General features: G+C 38.3%; 1 protein-coding gene across 2 annotated transcripts in view; it reads right to left on the bottom strand.

Annotated features, from left to right (window-relative positions):
- Positions 1–25,327, bottom strand: part of LOC133652044 (xylosyltransferase 1-like) — a 34,355-nt gene that overhangs the window by 6,812 nt on the left and 2,216 nt on the right. For both annotated transcript variants that reach the window (XM_062050369.1, XM_062050368.1), the window contains exons 2-7: positions 8,725–9,187; positions 8,247–8,419; positions 7,973–8,175; positions 6,402–6,482; positions 6,128–6,344; positions 5,882–6,058 (exon numbers count right to left, since the gene is read on the bottom strand). In XM_062050369.1, coding sequence (XP_061906353.1) covers positions 5,882–6,058; positions 6,128–6,344; positions 6,402–6,482; positions 7,973–8,175; positions 8,247–8,419; positions 8,725–9,187 — 1,314 coding nt within the window. The remainder of the gene's footprint in view (positions 1–5,881; positions 6,059–6,127; positions 6,345–6,401; positions 6,483–7,972; positions 8,176–8,246; positions 8,420–8,724; positions 9,188–25,327) is intronic.

Below are 25,327 nucleotides of genomic sequence, written 5' to 3'. Positions count from 1 at the left end.
TATCAACACACATCAACAACACATAAATGACATGTCAACACACATCAACAACACATAAATAACATGTCAACAACATGTCAACACACATCAACATCACATAAATAACATGTCAGCAACACGTGAACAACATGTCAACAACACATAAATAACATGTCAACAACACCTCAACACATGTCAACAACACATCAATAACATGTGAACAACACATTAATAACATGTTAACAACACAAATAACATGTCAACAACATATCAACAACACATCAATAACATGTCAACACGTCAACACATGTCAACAACATGTCACCAATAAGTCAACAAGCTGTCAACAACAAGTTAACAAGATGTCAACAACAAGTCAACACCACGTCAACAAGTCAACAACATGTCAACAACACGTCAACAATATTTCAACACCACATCAATAACATGTCAACAAAATGTCAACAATACATCAACAATTTTCCAACACCACATCAATAATATGTCAACAACACATCAACAACACTTCAACAAGATGTCAACAGCATGTCAACAACACATCAACAAGATGTCAACAGCAGGTCAACAACATGTACATAACAAGATGTCAATAACATGTCAACAACAAGTCAACAATATTTTACCGCCACATATGTCAACAACACATCAACAACACTTCGACAAGATGTCAACAACACATCAACAAGATGTCAACAGCAGGTCAACAACAAGATGTCAACAACACTTCAATTACTCGTCAACAAAATGTCAACACGTCAACAACATGTCAACAATATTTCAACAACACATCAACAAAACGTCAACAAGATGTCAACAACAAGTCAACAAGATTTCAACAAGTCAACATGTCAATTACACGTCAACAAAACGTCAACAACATTTCAATTACACGTCAACAAAACGTCAACAACATGTCAACAACACGTCAATAACATGCCAACATGTCAACAACATTTCAAAACCATGTGAACAACTCAACAACAAGATGTCAATAAAACAATGTCAACCACATGTCAACCACACAATGAGACATCACGATAAGACAACACGAGACAACAGGATGAGACAACACAATGAGACTACACAATTAGACTACACAATAATACAACACAATGAGACAACAGGATGAAACAACACAATGAGATCACACAATGAGATAACCCATAAAACTACACAATGAGACGACACGATGAGACAACACAATGGGACAACACAATGGGACAACACATGAGACAACACAATGAGACAATACAATGAGACCACACAATGAAACAACACGAAGAGACATTACGATGAGACATCACAATGGGACAACACAATGAGACCACACAATGAGACCACACAATGAGACAACACAATGAGACCACGCAATGAAAGAACACGACAAGACCACACAATGAGACAATACAAGGAGAAAACACAAGACAACACAATTAGACCACACAATGAGACAAGACAATGAGACCGCACAATGAGACAATACAATGAGACAACACAATGAGACCATACAATGAGACAATACAATGAGACAATACAATGAGAACACACATGAGACAACACAATGAGACCACACAATGAGACAACACAATGAGACCACACAATGAGACAATACAATGAGAACACACATGAGACAACACAATGAGACCACACAATGAGACAATACGATGAGAAAACACATGAGACAACACAATGAGATCACACAATGGGACTACACAATTAGACAACACAATGAGACCACACAATGAGACAATACAATGAGGAAACACATGAGACAACACAAAGATACAACACAATGAGACAATACAATGAGACAATACAATGAGACAACACAATGAGACAACACAATGAGACAGTTCAATGAGAAAACACATGAGACAACACAATGAGACCACACAATGGGACCACACAATGAGACAACACAATGAGACAACACAATGAGACAATACAATGAGACCACACAATGAGACAACACAATGAGACAATACAATAAGAACACACAATGAGACTACACAATGAGACTAGATGAGGCTGTAGAGTGCCCCCTGTGGCTGGTTGGGATAATAAGGGGTTTAAAAATAAATCAGCTTCACGAGGTAATAATTAGTGCAAGTTATTTTAGCCCCGCCCACAAAGACCAACTTATTACAGACGCCACACGGGGGACAGAAATATCCAGAAGCAAACGCCCAAAGTACAAACACAACTTGTCTTCTACTGCTGGAGCTGTGACCACAGGAACGTGTGATCATCAATTACACAACTGTAGTCTAACACGTGTATGTGTGTGTGTGTGTGTGTGTGTGTGTGTGTGTGTTTGTGCATTGTTGTAATGTCAAACTTGTAAAAATGTTGCAACCATTTTCTGGAGGAATTTTGTTGTTTTGTTGAATCAAGTGATCCACATGTTGCAATTTTGTTATTGTTGTGTTACTGTGTGTTTTCTGTTGTTAGCGTGTTCATATTGTGTCCTTTTGTGAGTATTTGTCTTACTATTAATTGACTATTGTTTTAATTATGTTGCTATTGTGTTATTGTTGTATTAATGTTGTTTTATATTAGTGTGTTAATGTTGTGTCATTGCCTTACTGTTGAGTATTGTTGTATGATAAATACAACACAATGACACCATAACAGTAAAACAGCTAAAACACAACGACACAACAACTTCATAATAACAACTTAAATATCTAATTTAAATAAATATAAGACTAATGTTATAATGGTGTAGTTGTGCTATCAATGTGTTGTTATTGCATAGTTGCATTATTATTGTGTTGTTATTATTATTATGTAGTTGTGTTATCATTGTGTTGTTGCATTATTATTGTGTTATTATTATGTAGTTGTGTTAATCTTGTGTTATTATTGTGTAGTAGTGTTAATATTGTGATATTAAAATCTAGTTGTGTTGTTATTGTGTAGCTATGTTATTGTTGTGTTATTTGTATATAGCTGATGTCAAAATCTAGTTGTGTTATTATTGTGTTATTATTGTGTAGCTGTGTTATTGTTGTGTTACTATCATGTAGTTGTATTAATATTGTGATATTACAATCTAGTTGTGTTACTATAGTGTTATTATGTTATTGTTGTGATATTATTGTGTAGTTGTATTAATATTGTGATATCAAAATGTAGTTGTGTTATTATCGTGTATCTCTGTTATTGTTGTGTTATTATTGTGTAGTTGTAATAATATTGTAATATTATTATCTAGTTGTGATACTATTGTGTTATTATTGTGTAACTATGTTATTGTTGTGTTATTATTGTGTAGTTGTAATAATAATGTCACATTAAAATTGAGTTGTTTTATCATTGTGTAGCTGTGGTATAGGTATGTTATTATTGTGTAGTTGTGTTGATATTGTGATATTAAAATGTAGTTGTGTTATTGTGTAGCTGTGTTATTATTGTGTAGCTGTGTTGTTAGTGTTGTTATTGTGTAGCTGTTCTGTTATTATTGTGTAACTGTGTTATTGTTGTGTCATTATTGTGTTGTTGTGTTATTGTTTTGTTATTGTGTAGTTGTATTAATATCCTGATATTAAAATATAGTTGTGTTATTATTGTGTATCTCTGTTATTGTTGTGTTAGTATCGTGTAGTTGTGTTGATATTACAATGTAGTTGTGTTATGATCGTGTAGCTGTTTAGTTATTATTGTGTAACTGTGGTATTGTTGTGTCATTACTGTGTTGTTGTGTTATTGTTTTGTTATTGTTATGTTGTTTTATTAATATCCTGATATTAAAATCTAGTTGTGTAGCGGTGTTATTGTTGTGTTAATATTGTGTAGTTGTATTAATATTGTGATATTATTGTCTAGTTGTGAAACTATTGTGGTATTACTGTGTAACTATGTTATTGTTGTGTATACCAAAGACTATAAAAATGGGACCCTGCTTGACACTAAGCATCAAGGGTTGGAATTGGGGGTTAAATCACCAAAATGATTCCCGGGCGCGGCCACCGCTGCTGCTCACTGCTCCCCTCACCTCCCAGGGGGTGATCAAGGGTGATGGGTCAAATGCAGAGGATAATTTCACCACACATAGTGTATGTGTGACAATCATTAGTACTTATTCTTGTGTAGTTGTGTTGATATTGTGATATTTTAATGTAGTTGTGTTATTGTGTAGCTGTGTTATTATCGTGTAGCTGTGTTGTTATGGTGTTATTATTGTGTAGCTGTTTTGCTATTATTGTATAACTGTGTTATCGTTGTGTCATTACTGTGTTGATGTGTTATTGTTGTCATTATTGTGTAGTTGTATTATTATTGTAATATTATCTAGTTGTGATACTATTGTGTTATTATTGTGTAACTATGTTATTGTTGTGTTATTACTGTGTAGTTGTAATAATATTGTGATATTAAAATGTAGTTGTGTTATCATTATGTAGCTGTGGTATCATTGTGTTATTATTGTGTAGTTGTGTTGATATTAAACTGTAGTTGTGTTATCATTGTGTAACTGTGTTTTTGTTGTATTATTATTGTGCAGTTGTGTTGATATTGTCATATCAAAATGTAGTTGTGTTAATATTGTGTGGCTGTGTTATTGTTGTGTCATTACTGTGTTTTTGTTTTGTTATTGTTATGTAGTTGTATTAATATCCTGATATTAAAATCTAGTTGTGTTATTATTGTGTAGTTATGATATTGTTATGTTATGTTTGTGTATCTGTGTTATTTTTGTGTTATTATTGTGTAGTTGTGTTGATATTGTGATATTAAAACGTAGTTGTGTTATCGTGTAGCTGTGTTGTTATTGTGCAGCTGTTTTGTTATTATTGTCTAACTGTGTTATTTTTGTGTCATTACTATGTTGTTGTGCTATTGTTTTGTTATTGTTATGTAGTTGTATTAATATCTGATATTAAAATCTAGTTGTGTAGCTGTATTATTGTTGTATTATTGTGTAGTTGTATTAATATTGTGATATTATTATTTACTTGTGATTCTATTGTGTTATTATTGTGAAACTGTTATTGTGTTATTATCGTGTAGTTGTAATAATATCATGATATTAAAATTTAGTTGTGTTATCATCGTGTAGCTGTGTTGTTGAATTATTATTGCTTAGTTGTGTTGATATTGTGGTATAAAATGTAGTTGTGTTATTATTGTGTAGCTGTGTAATTATTGTGTAACTGTGTTATTGTTGTGATATTATTGTCTAGTTGTGATACTATTGTGGTATTATTGTGTAACTATGTTATTGTTGTGTTATTATTGCGCAGTTGTCTTGATATTGTGATATTAAAATGTAGTTGTGTTATTGTGTAGCTGTGTTATTATTGTGTAGCTGTGTTGTTATTGTGTTATTTTGTAGCTGTTTTGTTATTATTGTGTAACTGTGTTATTGTCGTGTCATTACTGTGTTGTTGTGTTATTGTTTTGTTATTATTGTGTAGTTGTATCAAAATGGAGATATACAAATCTAGTTGTTTTACTATTGTGTAGCTGTGTTATTGTTGTGTTATTATTGTGTAGTTGTATTAATATTGTGATATTATTGTTTAGTTGTGATACTATTGTGTTATTATTGTGTAACTATGCTATTGTTGTGTATTTGTAATGATATTGTGATATTAAAACAGTTGTGTTACTATTGCGTTGTTATTGTGTAACTGTGTTATTTTGTGTTATTATTATGTATTTGTATTAATTTTGTGATATTAAAATGTAGTTGTGATTTAATTGTGTTATCATTGTGTAGCTGTGTTATTATTGTGTAGCAGTGCTGGTATTGTGTTACTGTTGGGATTGTATTTACAGTCAAAGCGTGACTAAGCAGTGTGACCTGGCCGATGAGCATGTTTGGGAAGGGGCGTGTCTCTGACAGGTGGCAAGCGAGGTGATTGGCCGTGCTCACCTGGAAGCGCGGCAGGTCGGCGGTGGTGAAGTCGTTGGGCGAACAGCCGCACCAGTCCACAATGTGTTTGTACTGACACTTGCAGCCCAGCTTGCGGTTCCAGTTGGTGAGTCTCAGGTTGTTGTCCACCATGGTGTGACACAGGGCGCTGTTCTCCAGGACCGTGTGGAAGAAGGACTGCGGGGGATGTGAAGGGGCGGCGGCTCAGTGACCTTTCACCTCAACAAGACAGTCACGTGACGTTACCTCGGCAGGAAGCAGCGTGTAGGCGTAGAAGCGCTTGGTGGCGCCGACCAGCTCGTCCTCCGAGGTGACCACGTAGTCCACCAAGGCCCGGCTGAGCAGGAACCAATCGGAGCCTCCGTCCACCACGATGCCTTCAGGGATCTTGCGATCCCCCAGGCGCCACATGTGGGCGTCGCACTCCAGGAAGAGGCGGTCCAGGCCCTGTTTGCGGATGAAACTGAAGCGGAGCCTGTGAGCCAATGAGAGCGAGGGGGGCGTGTCCACAGTGTCTCACCGTGCGTTGTCGCGGCCGTGAGACTTGATGAAGTTCAGGTGACGATGCTTGGACAAGAACGCCACCAGCTGCTCGTTGGTCCTGTCAGGAGACACCAGCCAATCAGCTTGCAGGACAGAGACCACCTGACCTCCATTTTCTTTGTCATCTCCTCTGACCTACTGGAACGTTCTTCCGGACCGCCAATCGACTGACACGCGGTTGACGTCAGAACCATTGATGGCATCGATTTTAGCTGGGGGGGTGTGTGTTTCTGTGTGTGTGTGTGTGTGTGTGTGTGTGTGTGTGTGTGTGTGTGTGTGTGCGTGTGTGCGTGTGTCTGTCACATGGTTATGCTCCGTCTGTCAGTTGAAATGTGAAAGAATGTATGAGTCGTGTTTATTATAAATAGCATGTATTGTAATACATATAAATATATGTACATATATACTGTATATATACAGTATGTATGTATATATACACATATACATGCATACACACACACATACAGTATATGTCATATACCTGTGCATATGTGTGTACATATGTATATATACACTTATATACAGTATGTATATACAGTGGGGCAAAAAAGTATTTAGTCAGCCACCCATTGACAATCAATAGGTGGCTGACTAAATACTTTTTTGCCCCACTGTATATAGATATATAAATATATATAACATATATATGTATGTATGTATATGTATATATATGTACTGTATATATGTATAAATGTGTATATACACAGACATACATATATAAGCACATATACTGTATCTATATATGTGCATAGTATATGTATGTCTATATACATATGTATATACAGTATATACATACATATATAGGTCATATATATACTGTATATATGCCATATATCTACATATATAGACATATATGTGTACACATGTAGGTATATATGTATATATAAACACATATATATGTATATATATAGATATATATACAGTATATAACTATATATGACATATGTATGTATGTATGTATGTATGTATATGTATAAATGTGTATATACACATATACATACATACATACATATACAAGCACATATACTGTATCTATATATGTGGATATACTGTATATGTATATGTATATATTTGTATATATATATACACATATGCATACATATATATAAACATATATATGTCATATATATCTACATATAGAGATATTTTTATAAACATATACAGTATATCTACATATTTACATATATATATATATATAAATGTATATACACGCATATATACTCTTATATATTTTATTAAGTGCATCCATGTATACTCTTATATATTTTATTAAGTGCATCCATGTATACTCTTATATATTTTATTAAGTGCATCCATATATATATGTGTATATATATATATATATATATATATATATATATATATATATATATATATATATATATATATATATATATATATATACACATATATATATATATTTGTATAATATATATGTATATATAATCCATCAACGCGATCAGCCCCTCCCTCCCAGTAGCGGACACGCCAACTAAACCTCACCACTGGCAGGAAGTAGAGCGCAAGACTTCCTGTTGTTTGCCTCACCTGATGGGGTAGTCAGCGGCACTCAGGTTGACGAAAAAGTCCCACGACCAGTCAGCCATCTTGAGAAGGTCCTCCATGGCGCGCAGGTATGTGGTCAGCAGGCTGGCCCCGCCCCAAATAGTCGCCATCCTCCAGGGGGTCACGCGCACGTTGCGGTACTGCCGGGCCACAGCCGTCACCTCACGATGGAGGTAGTCGGACCTCTGGGAGGAAGATGTCATCGTGATGATGTCACGATGACACCATGAGATGTGTGGGCGTGTCCTGGTCTCACCTGGTCCACGTGGATGTAGTAGTAGTGCGCCGCGTGATAGACGGCCTTGAAGAGACGGCGGAACTGACGCGCGGCGCGGCCATGGACCACCAGGACGAAGGCCACGCGTACCGGCGCGACGTGGGTGGAGTCAGACATCCCTTCGTCCCACTGGATGTTGACGCTGACTTTACCTGGGAGGGGAGGAGTCACATGACTTGTGTGAGATGTCTAGGTTGATCACTAGGTTAGTGGGCGGAGGTTGAGGTGTGGTAACCACCAGCTGAGGGTTGGGAGGCGGGGCCATGAGCGCTTTCTAACAACAAATCACTTTGATTGGTCGAGAGGCCTGTCAATCAAAGTCAGGTCGGCCTGTCATCATAAAAGTCATTAGTCAGCACATTTCAAAATAAGACGCTTGTAAGTGGCCCCGCCCACCAGCAGGGCAGCTGGCCAGCTAGAAGCAAAGGTGGTCGCCATGGTGACAGGTGTGTCTCACCTTGCAGGGGGCAGTAGCGAGGAACTTTCTGAGGCATCAGCTCGTCCTTCTTGTGTCGGCAGTAAACGTCGGCCATCTTCTGGCGACACTCCCGACTTTTAGCCCGCGACAAAGCGGAGATGACCTCCTTCCCGCTGATCTCGCACTCCGCCTGCTCCTTCCTTTGTTGCCAGTGCGACGGCGTGGCACTCGCCTTGTGCATCAGCAGCTTCGCCGAACTCTTCTTGGACTTCGGCGAAGCCTCTTGGACGCCGGTGCGGTTGTGGCTGGAGGCTTTTCCCAGGATGCTTTGCGCTTGAGGCTTGTCTGGCTTGCGAGTGTCGGCGACCGGTGCCCGCCGCCGTTGTGACGGATCGGCCGGATTGCTGCTGTCCGTGGCGTCAAAGTCTTTGGGGACGGAGTTCTCGTTGTTGTTGCTGTCAGGAGGAAGTTTCTCTTTGGGCCGATGAGAGCGATAAACGTCCTGAAAGGAAACAGGAAGTGCTAAATGTTAGCATCTTTAGTTAGTCAGCAGGACTGTGTCTCAAACTTGTGTCAGTACACTTCAATAAGTGCACTTCAATACCTACACTTTATTAAATATTTATTAAGTATGAAACCCACTACTACCGACCACGCAGTCTGATAGTTTATATATCAATGATGAAATCTTAACATTGCAACACATGCCAATACGGCCGGGTTAACTTACAAAGTGCAATTTTAAATTTCCCGTGAAACTTCCGGTTGAAAACGTCTATGTATGATGACGTATGCGCGTGACGTCGATGGTTGAAACGGAAGTATTCGGACACATTGTATCCCAATACAATCAGCTCTGTTTTCATCGCAAAATTCCACAGTATTCTGGACATCTGTGTTGGTGAATCTTTTGCAATTTGTTTAATGAACAATGGAGACTGCAAAGAAGAAAGCTGTCGATGATCGGGTGAAGTCCTTCGTCGCGCCGTCGATCGCTGGAACGCAGGTGAGCACGGGTGTTGATGAGCAGATGAGGACTTGCGTAGGTGGAGCGCTAATGTTTTTATTATAGCTCTGACGAGGTCCCGTAGCTAAGTTAGCTTCAATGGCGTCGTTAGCAACAGCATTGCTAGGCTTTGACAGGCGGCACAGCATTAACCGTGTAGTTACAGGTCCAGTGTTTGGTTCGTTGTCTCCTGATAGTAGTATTGTTGATCTTCTGTCTATCCTTCCAGTCAGGGGCTTATTTATTTTGTTTCTATCTGCATTTAAGCACGATGCTATCACGTTAGCTCCATAGCTAAAGTGCTTCACCGATGTATTGTCGTGGAGATAAAAGTCACTGTGAATGTCCATTTCGCGTTCTCGACTCTCATTTTCAAGAGGATATAGTATCCGAGGTGGTTTAAAATACAAATCCGTGATCCACAAAAGAAAAAGGAGAAAGTGTGGAATCCATTGAGCCCTTTTACCTAAGTTACGGTCAGAGCGAAAAAAGATACGTCCTGCACTGCACTCTAGTCCTTCACTCTCACGTTCCTCATCCACAAATCTTTCATCCTCGCTCAAATTAATAGGGTAATCGTCGCTTTCTCGGTCCGAATCACTCTCGCTGCTGGTGTAAACAATGGGGAAATGTGAGGAGCCCTTCAACCTGCGACGTCACGCTACTTCCGGTACAGGCAAGGCTTTTTTTTATCAGCGACCAAAAGTTGCGAACTTTATCGTCGATGTTCTCTACTAAATCCTTTCAGCAAAATAATGGCAATATCGCGAAATGATCAAGTATGACACATAGAATGGATCTGCTATCCCCGTTAAAATAAAAAAATGTCATTTCAGTAGGTCTTTAATAAGAATGCTTTAATAAGTATACTTTAATAAGTATGCTTTATTAAGTACGCTTTAAAAGGGACAAGAAAAAAATTGATGGATGGAATAAGTGCACTGTAATAAATACTTAAATACGTGCACTTTAATAAGTATGCTTTAATAAGTACACTTCAGTACGTGTTTATCAATAAGTACACTTCAAGAAGAACACTTCGATAAGTATGCTTTAATAAGTACACTTCAGTACATACCAGAGGTGGGACCAAGTCATTGCTTTGCAAGTCACAAGTAAGTCTCAAGTCTTTGCCCTCAAGTCTCGAGTCAAGTCCCGAGTCAAGACAGGCAAGTCCCGAGTCAAGTCCAAAATCAAGACTGGAAAGTCTCAAGTCAAGTCCCAAGTCCTGCATTTTGAGTTTCGAGTCCTTTCAAGTCCTTTTGACCACAGACCAATATATTTACACATATTGTGTATGCTTTTAAAACGCTGTATTTATTTATTAAAACAAGTGCATTTGAAATTGCAGGAAAAAAATAGTGCTGACATTGCACTTCATAATAGCACTATTAACCAGTCATTTTAAACATTTAACTCATTCATTTACAGAATAAACACATTTGAAAAAACAAGTGCAACTGTACTTATTTGTACAAAAGTGTTAACATTGTATTTCCATGGCATATTGTATTGTAACTAGTTCCACAGCAGTTCCTATCCTGTTCTTACCTTATCTCATTGATCTCATCTCATACTGTGTGTGTGTTTATGTGTGCGTACACATGAAAAACATAACAAATACATGAACAAAACAATGAACAGAGTTGTACTTTTTAGATGTCAGGGCCTATGCAATATGTACACATATTCTTAATATAGTATACATTTTAACTGACCTTTATTTGACTATGTTTGTCTTTTAGTAGGTGGCTAAAATATGCGGTGCTGCTGACCGCTGTCTAACGTTAAGTTACTGTGTGTTATACATTGACTAACGTAACGTTATTAATAGGTACCTCATACAACCCTGCTTAAAACAAATCACTTGACAAAAAGTATGAATAAGGTAGCAAACTGCAGTGGACGCAACAGATTGCCGTGTTTGCAATGACGTTATAACCATAGACATCTTATAAGTAGACGCAGCATTGGCTGCTGTGATGCGAGAAATTCGTCTGCCATCTTGAAGTGGTGATGAGGAGCCGGCGAGCAGCCTAAACTGACAGTTGACAGGTAGAAAACAAAGATGCCGGGCTGGTGTTCAGCGTTTTTCTACTCAAATGAGCGGACTGTTGAAAATAGGAATCGGGGGATTACTTTTCACAAGTAAGATTTAACAATTAACGTACTATTGGTTGTATTTTATGAAAATAACATTACCACAGAGTTGAGAAGGAGCAAAGATCTTCAATATTTGTATGTGAAAATCACAAAGAAATCTTCTGGGGGAAGATGACGCCCCTACAGGGGTTTGGTTTACAAACTTTCAGCCCCACCTAAAACTAAATTCACCAGCCGCCACTGATGATGATGCATTCTCATTTTAGGCAAAATATAAGACAATACTTTCTTAACAGTATAATTGTAACCAGGAATAAGTCTTCAAGTAACAATATTCAAATACTAACATTGCTGGGTAAGACAGAATTTGGTTTTATTCTGAATCCAGTGAAACAGATTGGTGGTTTTAGCTGATATAAAGACTTTCAGGTGTATGTCTATGTTTAAGTATTTGGCAGACGCTTTTATCCAAAGCGACATACATAAAAAATACATATATAACAATCACTGTAAACATGATCATTTAAGGGAAGAATGTAATACAAAATATCAATACAAAGTGTCAAGACAGAATAAACTCTCTGCTGCTGCAGCAACAGAGATACGGTCTATAAGATATATAGATATCTAATGTATTCATACATTGTTTATGTAGCATGTATATATAACCTAATCATATTGTTTCTTCAACTTAAAAATAGCTGACCGTTTTTTTCCCCTTCTCTGGGATTATATTTCCAGTTTTGATCTCGGACGTCTGGTCACTTATAGCATATAAGAATATTCTATTAATGTTAAGCAAACTATGAATAATAAAACACGCCAAAACATGTGTCCGTTATCATAGCTACACGTATGACAAAAAAGCTTGTGAAAATCAGTGGTATTCGGTGAGGTAAAATGAATTAAATGCGCTGACAGTTCATTGCTCCTGCCAAATGAATTGCACTGAGTGGAGCGGATCACCACTCCAAGATGGCGGCCCCGCGTCTCGTCTGCGCCTGTAGGCAGTAGCGCTCGATGCTGCGTCTACTTATAAGATGTCTATGGTTATAACGTTAGCAGTGAGTTTACAGCCTCACTGATTTAACTACGCAGCAAATAAAAGTCACGTTACTTAGCCAATAAACGTTATCTTACATTCAAAACTTACCCTTCTTTGGGCAACTTCAAATGTCGAACGAAGTTGGAAGTTGTTGCGTCTCCGTCTGTAATATTCCACCTGCGTGATTTGCATTCGGCAATTCGTTTTTTGTTGACCAAGTCGTAGTTTTTATACCCGAAGGAAAACCAACTTTGGGCATAATTGTTTCTCACTGCTGCGTTGTTTGACAACTCTTCTTCATTGGTTGTCCTGCAATTTGATTGGCTGAATGCTGTGTGATGAAAACAGCGTAGATCTAATTTGATTGGCTGTTGTAGTGAGAGCACACACGCTGACAGGAACAACACGCTGATAGACACAGACGAACAAAATGAAAAATACGGAGCGCTCCCAAATAACTTTTTAAGCTTTGGGTTTTGGGGAAAGTAGCAAGTCATGTCAAGTCAAAAGGCTCAAGTCCAAGTGAAGTCACAAGTCATTGATGTTAAAGTCTAAGTCGAGTTGCAAGTCTCTTTACATTTTGTCAAGTCGAGTCTAAAGTCATCAAATTCATGACTCGAGTCTGACTCGAGTCCAAGTCATGTGACTCGAGTCCACACCTCTGGTACATACACATCAATATGTACACTTCAAGAAGAACAATTCAATAAGTACACTTTAAAGGCCTACTGAAACCCACTACTACCGACCACGCAGTCTGATAGTTTATACATCAATGATGAAATCTTAACATTGCAACACATGCCAATACGGCCGGGTTAACTTATAAAGTGCAATTTTAAATTTCCCGGGAAACTTCCGCTTGAAAACGTCTATGTATGATGACGTATGACGTCACGACGGCAACGGAAGTATTCGTACCCAATGTGTCCCCATACAAACTGCTCTGTTTTCATCGAACAATTCCACAGTATTCTGGACATCTGTGTTGGTGAATCTTTTGCAATTTGTTTAATGGACAATGGAGACTGCAAAGAAGAAAATTCTAGGTGCGATCGGTGTATTAGCGGCGGACTACAGCAAGACAACCAGGAGGTTGTGTTGTGTTTGAGCTGGATAGCAGACGCACTACCGTGAGTACAGCTTTGGCTTCCAAACATTTGATCGTTTGCCCGTACGTGCGTGTCGCTATGTGCATGTCACGTACGTAACTTTGGGGAAATATGTGTTTCTTGCCGACTCTGATGGCGGCCGGGGTGTCGTCGAAAGCTACAACGCCCGCCGCCGCTCCATAGCTAAGTTAGCTTCAATTGTTAAGCTTCGCCAAGCTGGAAATTATTAACCGTGTATTTATATGTTCATGGTTTAATAGTATTGTTGATCTTCTGTCTATTCTTCCAGTGAGGTTTTTTTTAAATTTTGTTTCTATCTGCATTTGAGCCTGATGCTATCACGTTAGTAGCTAAAGAGCTTCACCGATGTATTGTCGTGGAGATTAAAGTCACTGTGAATGTCCATTTCACGTTCTCGACTCTCATTTTCAAGAGGATATAGTATCCGAGGTGGTTTAAAATACAAATCCGTGATCCACAATAGAAAAGGAGAAAGTGTGGAATCCAATGAACCCTTGTACCTAAGTTACGATCAGAGCGAAAAAATATACCATGCACTACACTCTAGTACTTCACTCTAACGTTCCTCATCCACGAATCTTTCATCCTCGCTCAAATTAATGGGGTAATCGTCGCTTTCTCGGTCCGAATCTCTCTTGCTCCATTGTAAACAACGGGGAATTGTGAGGAATCCTTCCTCCTGTGACGTCACGCTACTTCCGGTATAGGCAAGGCTTTTTTTTTTATCAGCGACCAAAAATTGCGAACTTTATCGTCGTTGTTCTATACTAAATCCTTTCAGCAAAAATATGGCAATATCGCAAAATGATCAAGTATGACACATAGAATGGATCTGCTATTCCCGTTTAAATTTAAAAAATTCATTTCAGTAGGCCTTTAAATAGTATGCTTTAATATGTACTTTGATAAGTGCACATTAATAAATATGTTTTAATAAGTACACTTCAATATCTATACTTAAATAAGCACTTTGATGAGTGCACTTTAATAAGTATGCTTTAATGAGTACACTTCAATAAATACACTTTAATAAGTGCACTTTAGTAAAACACTTTATGAAGGAAGGAAGAAATTTCAAAAAGTACACTTATCTAAATACACTCAAATAAGTACACTTAACTAAGTATGATTTAATAAGTACACTTCAATATATGCCTCAATAAGTGCGCTTTAAAGTTAAAGTACCAATGATAGTCACACACACACACACACACACACACACACACACACACACACACACACACACACACACACACACACACACACACACACACACACACACACACACACACACACACACACACACACACACACACACACACTAGGTGTGGTTAAATGTGTCCTCTGCATATGACCCAACCCCTTGTTCACCCCCTGGGAGGTGAGGGGAGCAGTGAGCAGCAGCGGTGGCCGCACCCGGGAATCATTTTTGGTGATTTAACCCCCAATTCCAACCCTTGATGCTGAGTGCCAAGCAGGGAGGAAATGGGTCCCATTTTTATAGTCTTTGGTATGACTCGGCCGGGGTTTGAACTCACAACCTACCGATCTCAGGGCGGACACTCTAACCACTAGGCAACTGAGTAGGTCAATAAGGTTAATAAGTGCGCTTCAAAAAGTACACTTTAATAAGTGCAATTTGGTAAATACACTTAAATAAGTAAGCTTTAATAAGTACACTTTAATAAGTGCAATTTGGTAAATACACTTAAATAAGTAAGCTTTAATAACTACCCTTCAATAAGTACACTTTAATATATGCTTCAATAGTGTGTGAATGTGAATGTTGTCTGTCTATCTGTGTTGGCCCTGCAATGAGGTGGTGACTTGTCCAGGGTGTACCCCGCCATCCGTCCGAATGCAGCTGGGATAGGCTCCAGCACCCCCGCGACCTCAAAAGGGACAAGCGGTAGAAAATCGATGGAAGTGTGATTTAATAGGGACGCTATAATAACAGTTTAATAAGTGTACTTTAATTAGTACACTTTATTTAGTACACTTTAGTAAGTACACTATGATAAGGACACTTCAATAGGTGTACTTTAATAAGTACAATTCAATAAGTACACTTCAATAAATTAACTTTTATAAGTACACTTCAATGAGTACATTATAATAAGTACACTTTAGTAAGTACACTTTAATTGGTACATATAATAAGTTCACTTTAATAAGTACACTTCAATGAGTACCCTATAATAAGTACCCTATAATAAGTACACTTTAAGAAACGCATGTTAATAAGTACAATGTAATAAGTACACTGCAATAAGTACACTTCAGTAAGTACACTTAAATAGACGTTAAGTACACTTTATTAAGTACATTTTAATACATGCAGTTTAAGTACACGTTAAGTACACTTTATTAAGTACAATATAATAAGTACACTATAATAAGTACACTTTATTGAGTACACTTTATTAAGTACACTTTAATGAGTACACTTTAAGTACACTATAAGTACACTACAAGTACACTACAAGTACACTATAAGTACACTACAAGTACACTACAAGTACACTTTAAATAAATACACTTTAAGTGCACTTTATTAAATACCCTATAATAAGTACCCTATAATAAGTACCCTTTAATAAGTACACTATAGTGTACTTATTATATATAATAAGTACACTGTGTACTTGCAGACGTTGGCAGTGCAGTGCTGTCTTAACTTCTTCATTGTCTAAACTAACGATCACAATATTTACTTTTTTCTTCTCTCCTTTTTATTGCTGAATTGCAACCACTTGACTTAGCCCCTTCCCTTTTGCTACGTAGCCAACATGGCGATTTTAGAGCGGGTGGTAAGTGTCCATCACTTCACGCTCACCCTCCTTACACTTCTCAGTGCGAACACACTTAAGTTAGTACACGAGTGTGTACTTCACGAAGTGTACTGACACAAGTACACGATACATGAATCGTCTTTGGTAAGGAACACAAAGAGACGACCTCTGACCCCAGCAGTGAAGGACTGTCTAGTGAACACGCGCACACATTGATGAAGATGATGAAGAGGACAGGTCATGTGGTTTTACACATTGACAAGTAAAGCCACATGACCTCAGAGTGTATTTCCATCGCACAGTGCGTGTCTGACCACACACACACACACACACACGCACACACACACACACACACATGGGAGGGCGGTGCCATGGCTGCCACCTGCTCGGCACACAAGCGTTCATTATGTCGGCGTAATATCAGCTTGGAGGAATGTCACTTTTTACTGGGAAAAGAAAAGTTTTGACGTTCTTTCCAACACACACAAAAAAAAACAGGACTTGTTTAAAGTGTTTAAAGTTGAAAGAAACTTTCATAATTGACATAAACTAAACAAATGATGGTCATGTGACAAATCATGTGACCATCCCAAAATGATCTTCTAAATCAGCGTCAAGTAAACGAGCTTATTTCCAAAAGCTTATTTTTCATATTACAACTACATTAAAATGTATGTAACAATTTAATAGCCTTTCTTTTTTTCTTTTTTTACATATTATTTATTACCACCTCCATAACATAAACATTTTCATAGTTAGACAACATTTTTTGCAGCACAAACAACTGGGACGAATTTGGGGGGCTAGTTATAAATAAATAATTGTTAGTAACATAAAAACTATCATATACTTTTTTTTTTTTAGCACAAACAAATGTATTATTTGCCATGATATTTGTCTTTGGCAACATAATGAACACAGCCTGCAGGTGGCGCCATGACAACAAGGTGAGGTTGTAAAGAGTAGGTGATGAAGGGCATGACTAGACAAGCTCGTGTATGCCACATGTTTCCACGGAAACCAGACCCTGGGGAAGCATGGCGCTCACCTACCAGGACATCATTCTTTCCCAGCAGAGCTCTCAGGACCCCCCCCCCCCCCCCCCCACCCCGCCATCCAGACGAGGGCCCGTTGCTACGGCGTCCGCTCTCAACTGAAAGGCCACAGTACCCCCTGTGTCCTGCGGGGGCGCCATCACAGATGCAGACGCGGGAAGACGCGGGCAGGATGGCAGGATTCATTCCGTAACACAGATGTATGCGTTTAATGTCCCACTATTACTGCAAATACATAATAATAATTTGTGTTGCAAAAAATATTTTATCTAAATATTATAGTTTTTTATGTTATCAGAGCCCTATAACATAAAAAAAGACATTTTTGCAGCACAAAAGATTGAAGCAAATTTGTGGAGGTTTTGACAAGGTTGGGGGCCGGTTATGAATAATACCGTAAAAACTATAAAACGTTAACAAAAAAAACTATTATAGTTACACAAAGAAAGTTTGGGGTATTTTGACAAGGTGGGAGAGGCTGGTTTATTAATAACACGTTAATTACATGTTAATAACATAAAACTATATAACGTTAATAATATAAAACTGTAAAACGTTAATAACAATAAAAGTATAACAGTCAGACAAAAACATTTTGCAGCACAAACGACTGGAATAAGTTTGGGGAGATTTTGACAAGGTGGGAGAGGCTTGTTATGAATAATAACACATTACTTAATAATAAAAACGTTAATGACATAAAACTGTAAAACGTCAATAACATTAAAAGTATAATAGTTAGACAAAACTTTTTTGCAGCACAAAACATTGCGACACGTTTGGGGAGATTTTATCAAGGTGGGAGGGGCTGTTATAATAATAACACATTAATTACATGGTAATAATGTTAAACTATAAAATGTTAACATAAAAACTATTATAGTTACACAAAAAGAAATGTTGCAGCACAAACGTAGCACAAAGAAATAGGACAATTTTGGGGTGTTTTTGACAAGGTAGGAGAGGCTGGTTATAATAATAACACGTTAACTACACGTTAATAACATAAGACTATATAATGTTAATAATATAAAACTTTAAAATTATAACAATAAAAGTATAACAGTCAGACAAAAACATTTTGCAGCACAAACGACTGGAATAAGTTTGGGGAGATTTTGACAAGGTGGGAGGGGCTGCTTATAATAATAACACGTTAATTAATAATACAAACGTTAATAACAATAAAAGTATAATAGACAAAAGTTTTTTGCAGCACAAACGATTGGGACAAGTTTGGGGAGATTTTATCAAGGTGGGATGGGCTGGTATGAATAATAACACGTTAATAACACTGTAATAATGTAAAACTATAAAACGTTAATGATATAAAAACTGCAAAACAATAACAATAAAAGTATAATAGTCAGACAAAAACATTTTGCAGCACAAACGAATAGAATACGTTTAAGGAGATTTTGACAAGGTGGAAAGAGCTGTTATGAATAATAACACTTTAATTACACGGTAATAATGTAAAACTATAAACTTTAATGACATAAAAACTGTAAAACAAATAATAACAAAAGATAATAGTGAGACAAATGTTTTTTTGCAGCACAAATGATCGGGACAAGTTTAGGAAGATTTTGACAAGGTGGGAGGGGCTGTTATGAATAATAACACATTAATTACATGTTAACATAAAACTATAAAACGTCAATGACATAAAAACTATAAAACGTTAAAAACAAACGTATAATAGTTAGACACAAGTTTTTTTTGCAGCACAAACGATTGGGACAAGTTTGGGGAGATTTTATCAAGTTGGGAGGGGCTGTTACGAATAATAACGCATTAATTACACGGTAATAATGTTAAACTAGAAAACGTTAATGACATAAAAGCGGTAAAACGTTAATAACAATAAAAGTATAATAGTTAGACAAACATTTTTTGCAGCACAAACGATTGGGACAAATTCGGGGAGATTTTATCAAGGTGGGAGGGGCTGTTATGAATAATAACACATTAATTACATGTTGATAACAAAACTATAAAACGTTAATATAAAAAGTATAAAATGTTAACAGTAAAACTATAATAGACAACATTGTTTGCAGCACAAACGTAGCACAAAGTTGTGGGAGATTTTCACAAGGTGGGAGGGGCTAGATAAGAATAACAACACGTTAATTACATGTTAATAATAAAAAACTATAAAAAGTTAATAAAAAAAACGTTGATAACATTAGAAATATAATAGACAAAAATTGTTGGCAGCACAAACAAATGGGACACGTTTTGGGAGGTTTTGACAGGGTGGGAGGGGCTGTAATAAAAAGTAACACGTTAATAGCATAAAAAAACTACAACGTCACTACAATCAGAAAAATGTATCATCAAATAGATTTTAAAAACTTAACGGCACAAATGACAATTTTTACAGCACAAATGTAGCACAAACGAACGGCAGTGTTGTTTAAAGGCCTACTGAAACCCACTACTACCGACCACGCAGTCTGATAGTTTATACATCAATGATGAAATCTTAACATTGCAACACATGCCAATACGGCCGGGTTAACTTATAAAGTGCAATTTTAAATTTCCCGCTAAACTTCCGGTTGAAAAACTCATTTGGATATGACGTATGCGTGTGACGTCACGAGGGCAAGGGAAGTATTCGGAGCCCGTAGAATCCTATACAAAAAGCTCTGTTTTAATTTCATAATTCCACAGTATTCTGGACATCTGTGTTGGTGAATCTTTTGCAATTTGTTTAATGAACAATGGAGGCTGCAAAGAAGAATGTTGTAGGTGGGATCGGTGTATTAGCGGCTGGCTGTAGCAACACAACAAGGACTACTTACTTGGATAGCAGACGCCTAGCCGATGCTAGCCGCCCACCCCACGGATGATCGGGTGAAGTCCTTTGTCGCGCCGTCGATCGCTGGAACGCAGGTGAGCACGGATGTTGATGAGCAGATGAAGGCTGGCTGGCGTAGGTGGAGCGCTAATGTTTTTATCATAGCTCTGTGAGGTCAGGTTGCTAAGTTAGCTTCAGCGTCGTTAGCAAAAGCATAGTTAAGCTTTGCCAGGCTGAGAATTATTAACCGTGTAGTTACATGTCCATGGTTTAAAGGCCTACTGAAATGAATTTTTTTATTTAAACGGGAATAGCAGATCCATTCTATGTGTCATACTTGATCATTTCGCGATATTGCCATATTTTTGCTGAAAGGATTTAGTAGAGAAAATCGACGATAAAGTTCGCAACTTTTGCTCGCTGATAAAAAAAGCCTTGCCTGTACCGGAAGTAGCGTGACGTCACAGGAGGTAATATTCCTCACAATTCCCCGTTGTTTACAATGGAGCGAGAGAGATTCGGAGTGACAAAGCGACGATTACCCCATTAATTTGAGCGAGGATGAAAGATTCGTGGATGAGGAACGTTAGAGTGAAGAACTAGAGGCAGTGCAGGACCTATCTTTTTTCGCTCTGACCGTAACTTAGGTACAAGCTGGCTCATTAGATTCCACATTCTCTCCTTTTTCTATTGTGGATCACGGATTTGTATTTTAAGCCACCTCGGATACTATATCCTCTTGAAAATGAGAGTCGAGCACGCGAAATGGACATTCACAGTGACTTTTATCTCCACGACAATACATCGGTGACACACTTAGCTACTGAGCTAACGTGATAGCATCGTTCTCAAATGCAGATAGAAACAAAATACATAAATCCCTGACTGGAAGGATAGACAGAAGATCAACAATACTATTAAATATCCACCATGGTGAGGGGTAACACTGGGGGTCTAATAATAACATGACAAACGGGACACGTAAACATCTTTTTTTACTAACACCATCACACTTACAAAGCATCTCCATGTGAAGGCAGTTATCAATCAATCAATGTTTATTTATATAGCCCTAAATCACAAGTGTCTCAAAGGGCTGTACAAGCCACAACGACATCCTCGGTACAGAGCCCACATACGGGCAAGGAAAACTCACCCCAGTGGGACGTCAATGTGAATGACTATGAGAAACCTTGGAGAGGACCGCATATGTGGGTAACCCCCCCCTCTAGGGGAGACCGAAAGCAATGGATGTCGAGTGGGTCTGACATAATATGTTATATACAGTATGCCTTGCTCAAGGACACAGACACAGTGACTAGGATTCGAACCGTGAACCCTCAGATTTCTGGTCGGCCGCTCTACTATCTGAGCCCCCATTTACATTTGTCTTCACCAGGTCAAAGTTCATGGCGGGTAACCTTTACACTGTCAATAAGGTCCTTGCTGAGACATAAAGACAAGCACATCACTGATCACACAATAGGGTTATTGCTGAGACATAAAGACAAATACACCATTGGTTCATCAAGCAGGTCCTTGTTGAGACATAAAGACAAGGACACCATTGGTCAATCAAGCAGGTCCTTGTTGAGACATAAATACTGGGACACCATTGGTCCATCAAGTAGGTCCTTGCTGAGACATAAAGACAAGGACACCATTGGTCAATCAAGCAGGTCCTTGTTGAGACATAAATACTGGGACACCATTGGTCCATCAAGTAGGTCCTTGCTGAGACATAAAGACAAGGACACCATTGGTCAATCAAAAAGGTCCTTGCTGAGACATAAAGACTAGAATACCAATGATCAATCAATAAGTCATTGCTGAGACATAAAGACAAATACACCATCGGTCCATCAAGAAAGTCCTTGCCGAGACATAAAGACAAATGCACCGTTGGTCAATCAAGCAGGTCCTTGCTGAGACATAAAGACAAGGACACCATTGGTCAATGAAGCAGGTCCTTGTTGAGACATAAATACTAGGACACCATTGGTCCATCATGTAGGTCCTTGCTGAGACATAAAGACAAGGACACCATTGGTCCATCAAGAAGGTCCTTGCTGAGACATGAAGACAAATACACCATTGGTTCATCAAGCAGGTCCTTGCTGAGACATAAAGACAAATACACCATCGGTCCATCAAGAAAGTCCTTGCTGAGACATAAAGACAAATACACCATTGGTTGATCAAGCAGGTCCTTGCTGAGACATAAAGACAAATACACCATCGGTCCATCAAGAAAGTCCATGCTGAGACATGAAGACAAATACACCATTGGTTCATCAAGCAGGTCCTTGCTGAGACATAAAGACAAATACAACATTGGTCAATCAAGCAGGTCCTTACTGAGACATAAAGACAAGGACACCATTGGTCAATCAAGCAGGTCCTTGCTGAGACATAAATACTAGGACACCATTGGTCCATCAAGTAGGTCCTTGCTGAGACATACAGACAAGGACACCATTGGTCCATAAAGAATGTCCTTGCTGAGACATAAAGACAAATATACAATTGGTCTATCAAGAAAGTCCTTGCTGAGACATAAAGACAAATACACCATCGGTCCATCAAGAAAGTCCTTGCTGAGACATAAAGACAAATACACCATTGGTCAATCAAGCAGGTCCTTGCTGAGACATAAAGACAAGGACACCATTGGTCAATCAAGCAGGTCCTTGTTGAGACATAAATACTAGGACACCTTTGGTCCATAAAGTAGGTCCTTGCTGAGACATAAAGACAAGAACACCATTGGTCCATCAAGAAAGTCCTTGCTGAGACATAAAGACAAATACATCTTTGGTCCATCAAAAAGGTCCTTGCTGAGACATAAAGACAAGGACACCATTGGTCCATCAAGAAGGTCCTTGCTGAGACATAAATACAAATACACCATCGTTCCATCAAGAAAGTCCTTGCTGAGACATAAAGACAAATACACAATTGGTTCATCGAGCAGGTCCTTGCTGAGACATAAAGACAAATACACCATTGGTCAATCAAGCAGGTCCTTGCTGAGACATAAAGACAAGAACACCTTTGGTCAATCAAGCAGGTCCTTGCTGAGACATAAATACTAGGGCACCATTGGTCCATCAAGTAGGTCCTTGTTGAGACATAAAGACAAGGACAACATTGGTCCATCAAGAAAGTCCTTGCTGAGACACAAAGACAAATACACCTTTGGTCCATCAAAAAGGTCCTTGCTGAGACATAAAGACAAGGACACCATTGGTCCATCAAGAAGGTCCTTGCTGAGATATAAAGACAAATACACCATTGGTCCATCAAGAATGTCCTTGCTGTGACATAAAGACAAATACACCATTGGTCCATCAAGAATGTCCTTGCTGAGACATAAAGACAAATACACCATTGGTCCATCAAGAATGTCCTTGCTGAGACATAAAGACAAGGACACCATTGGTCCATCAAGAAGGTCCTTGCTGAGACATAAAGACAAATACACCATCGGTCCATCAAGAAAGTCCTTGCTGAGACATAAAGACAAATACACCGTTGGTCCATCAAGCAGGTCCTTGCTGAGACATAAAGACAAATACATCATTGGTCAATCAAGCAGGTCCTTGCTGAGACATAAAGACAAGGACACCATTGGTCAATCAAGCAAGTCCTTCTTGAGACATAAATACTGGGACACCATTGGTCCATAAAGTAGGTCCTTGCTGAGACATAAAGACAAGGATACCATTGGTCTATCAAGAAAGTCCTTGCTGAGACATAAAGACAAATACGCCATTTGTCCATCAAGAATGTCCTTGCTGAGACATAAAGACAAATACACCATCGGTCCATCAAGAAAGTCCTTGCTGAGACATAAAGACAAATACACCATAGGTTCATCAAGCAGTTCCTTGCTGAGACATAAAGACAAATACACCATTGGTCAATCAAGCAGGTCCTTGCTGAGACATAAAGACAAGGCCACCTTTGGTCCATCAAGAATGTCCTTGGTGATACATAAAGACTAATACACCATTGGTCCATCAAGAATGTCATTGGTGAGACATAAAGATAAGGACACCATTGGTCCATCAAGAATGTCGTTGCTGAGACATAAAGACAAATACACCATTGGTCCATCAAGAATGTCATTGGTGAGACATAAAGACAAGGACACCATTGGTCCATCAAGAATGTCCTTGCTGAGACATAAAGACAAATACACCATTGGTCCATCAAGAATGTCCTTGGTGAGACAAAGACAAATACACCATTGGTCCATCAAGAATGTCCTTGCTGAGACATAAAGACAAGGACACCATTGGTCCATCAAGAATGTCCTTGGTGAGACATAAAGACAAATACACCATTGGTCCATCAAGAATGTCCTTGCTGAGACATAAAGACAAATACACCATTGGTCCATCAAGACTGTCCTTGGTGAGACAAAGACAAATACACCATTAGTCCATCAAGAAGGTCCTTGTTGAGAAATAAAGACAAATACACCATTGGTCCATCAAGAATGTCCTTTTTGAGACATAAAGACAAATACACCATTGGTCCATCAAGAATGTCCTTGCTGAGACATAAAGACAAATACACCATTGGTCCATCAAATTAAACTTTGATAGTTTCTGTCCGAACGCACCATTTCATGAAAGTGCCAAATAATAAAAGCAGTTAAGTCTTAATGGAAAAGCTATTTTTGTGCGTGTGC

Source organism: Entelurus aequoreus, linkage group LG06 (genome assembly GCF_033978785.1).
Source record: "Entelurus aequoreus isolate RoL-2023_Sb linkage group LG06, RoL_Eaeq_v1.1, whole genome shotgun sequence".
Lineage (NCBI taxonomy): Eukaryota > Metazoa > Chordata > Actinopteri > Syngnathiformes > Syngnathidae > Entelurus > Entelurus aequoreus.
Note: the sequence above shows the minus strand (reverse complement) of the source record. Positions and strands in the feature narration are given on the sequence as shown.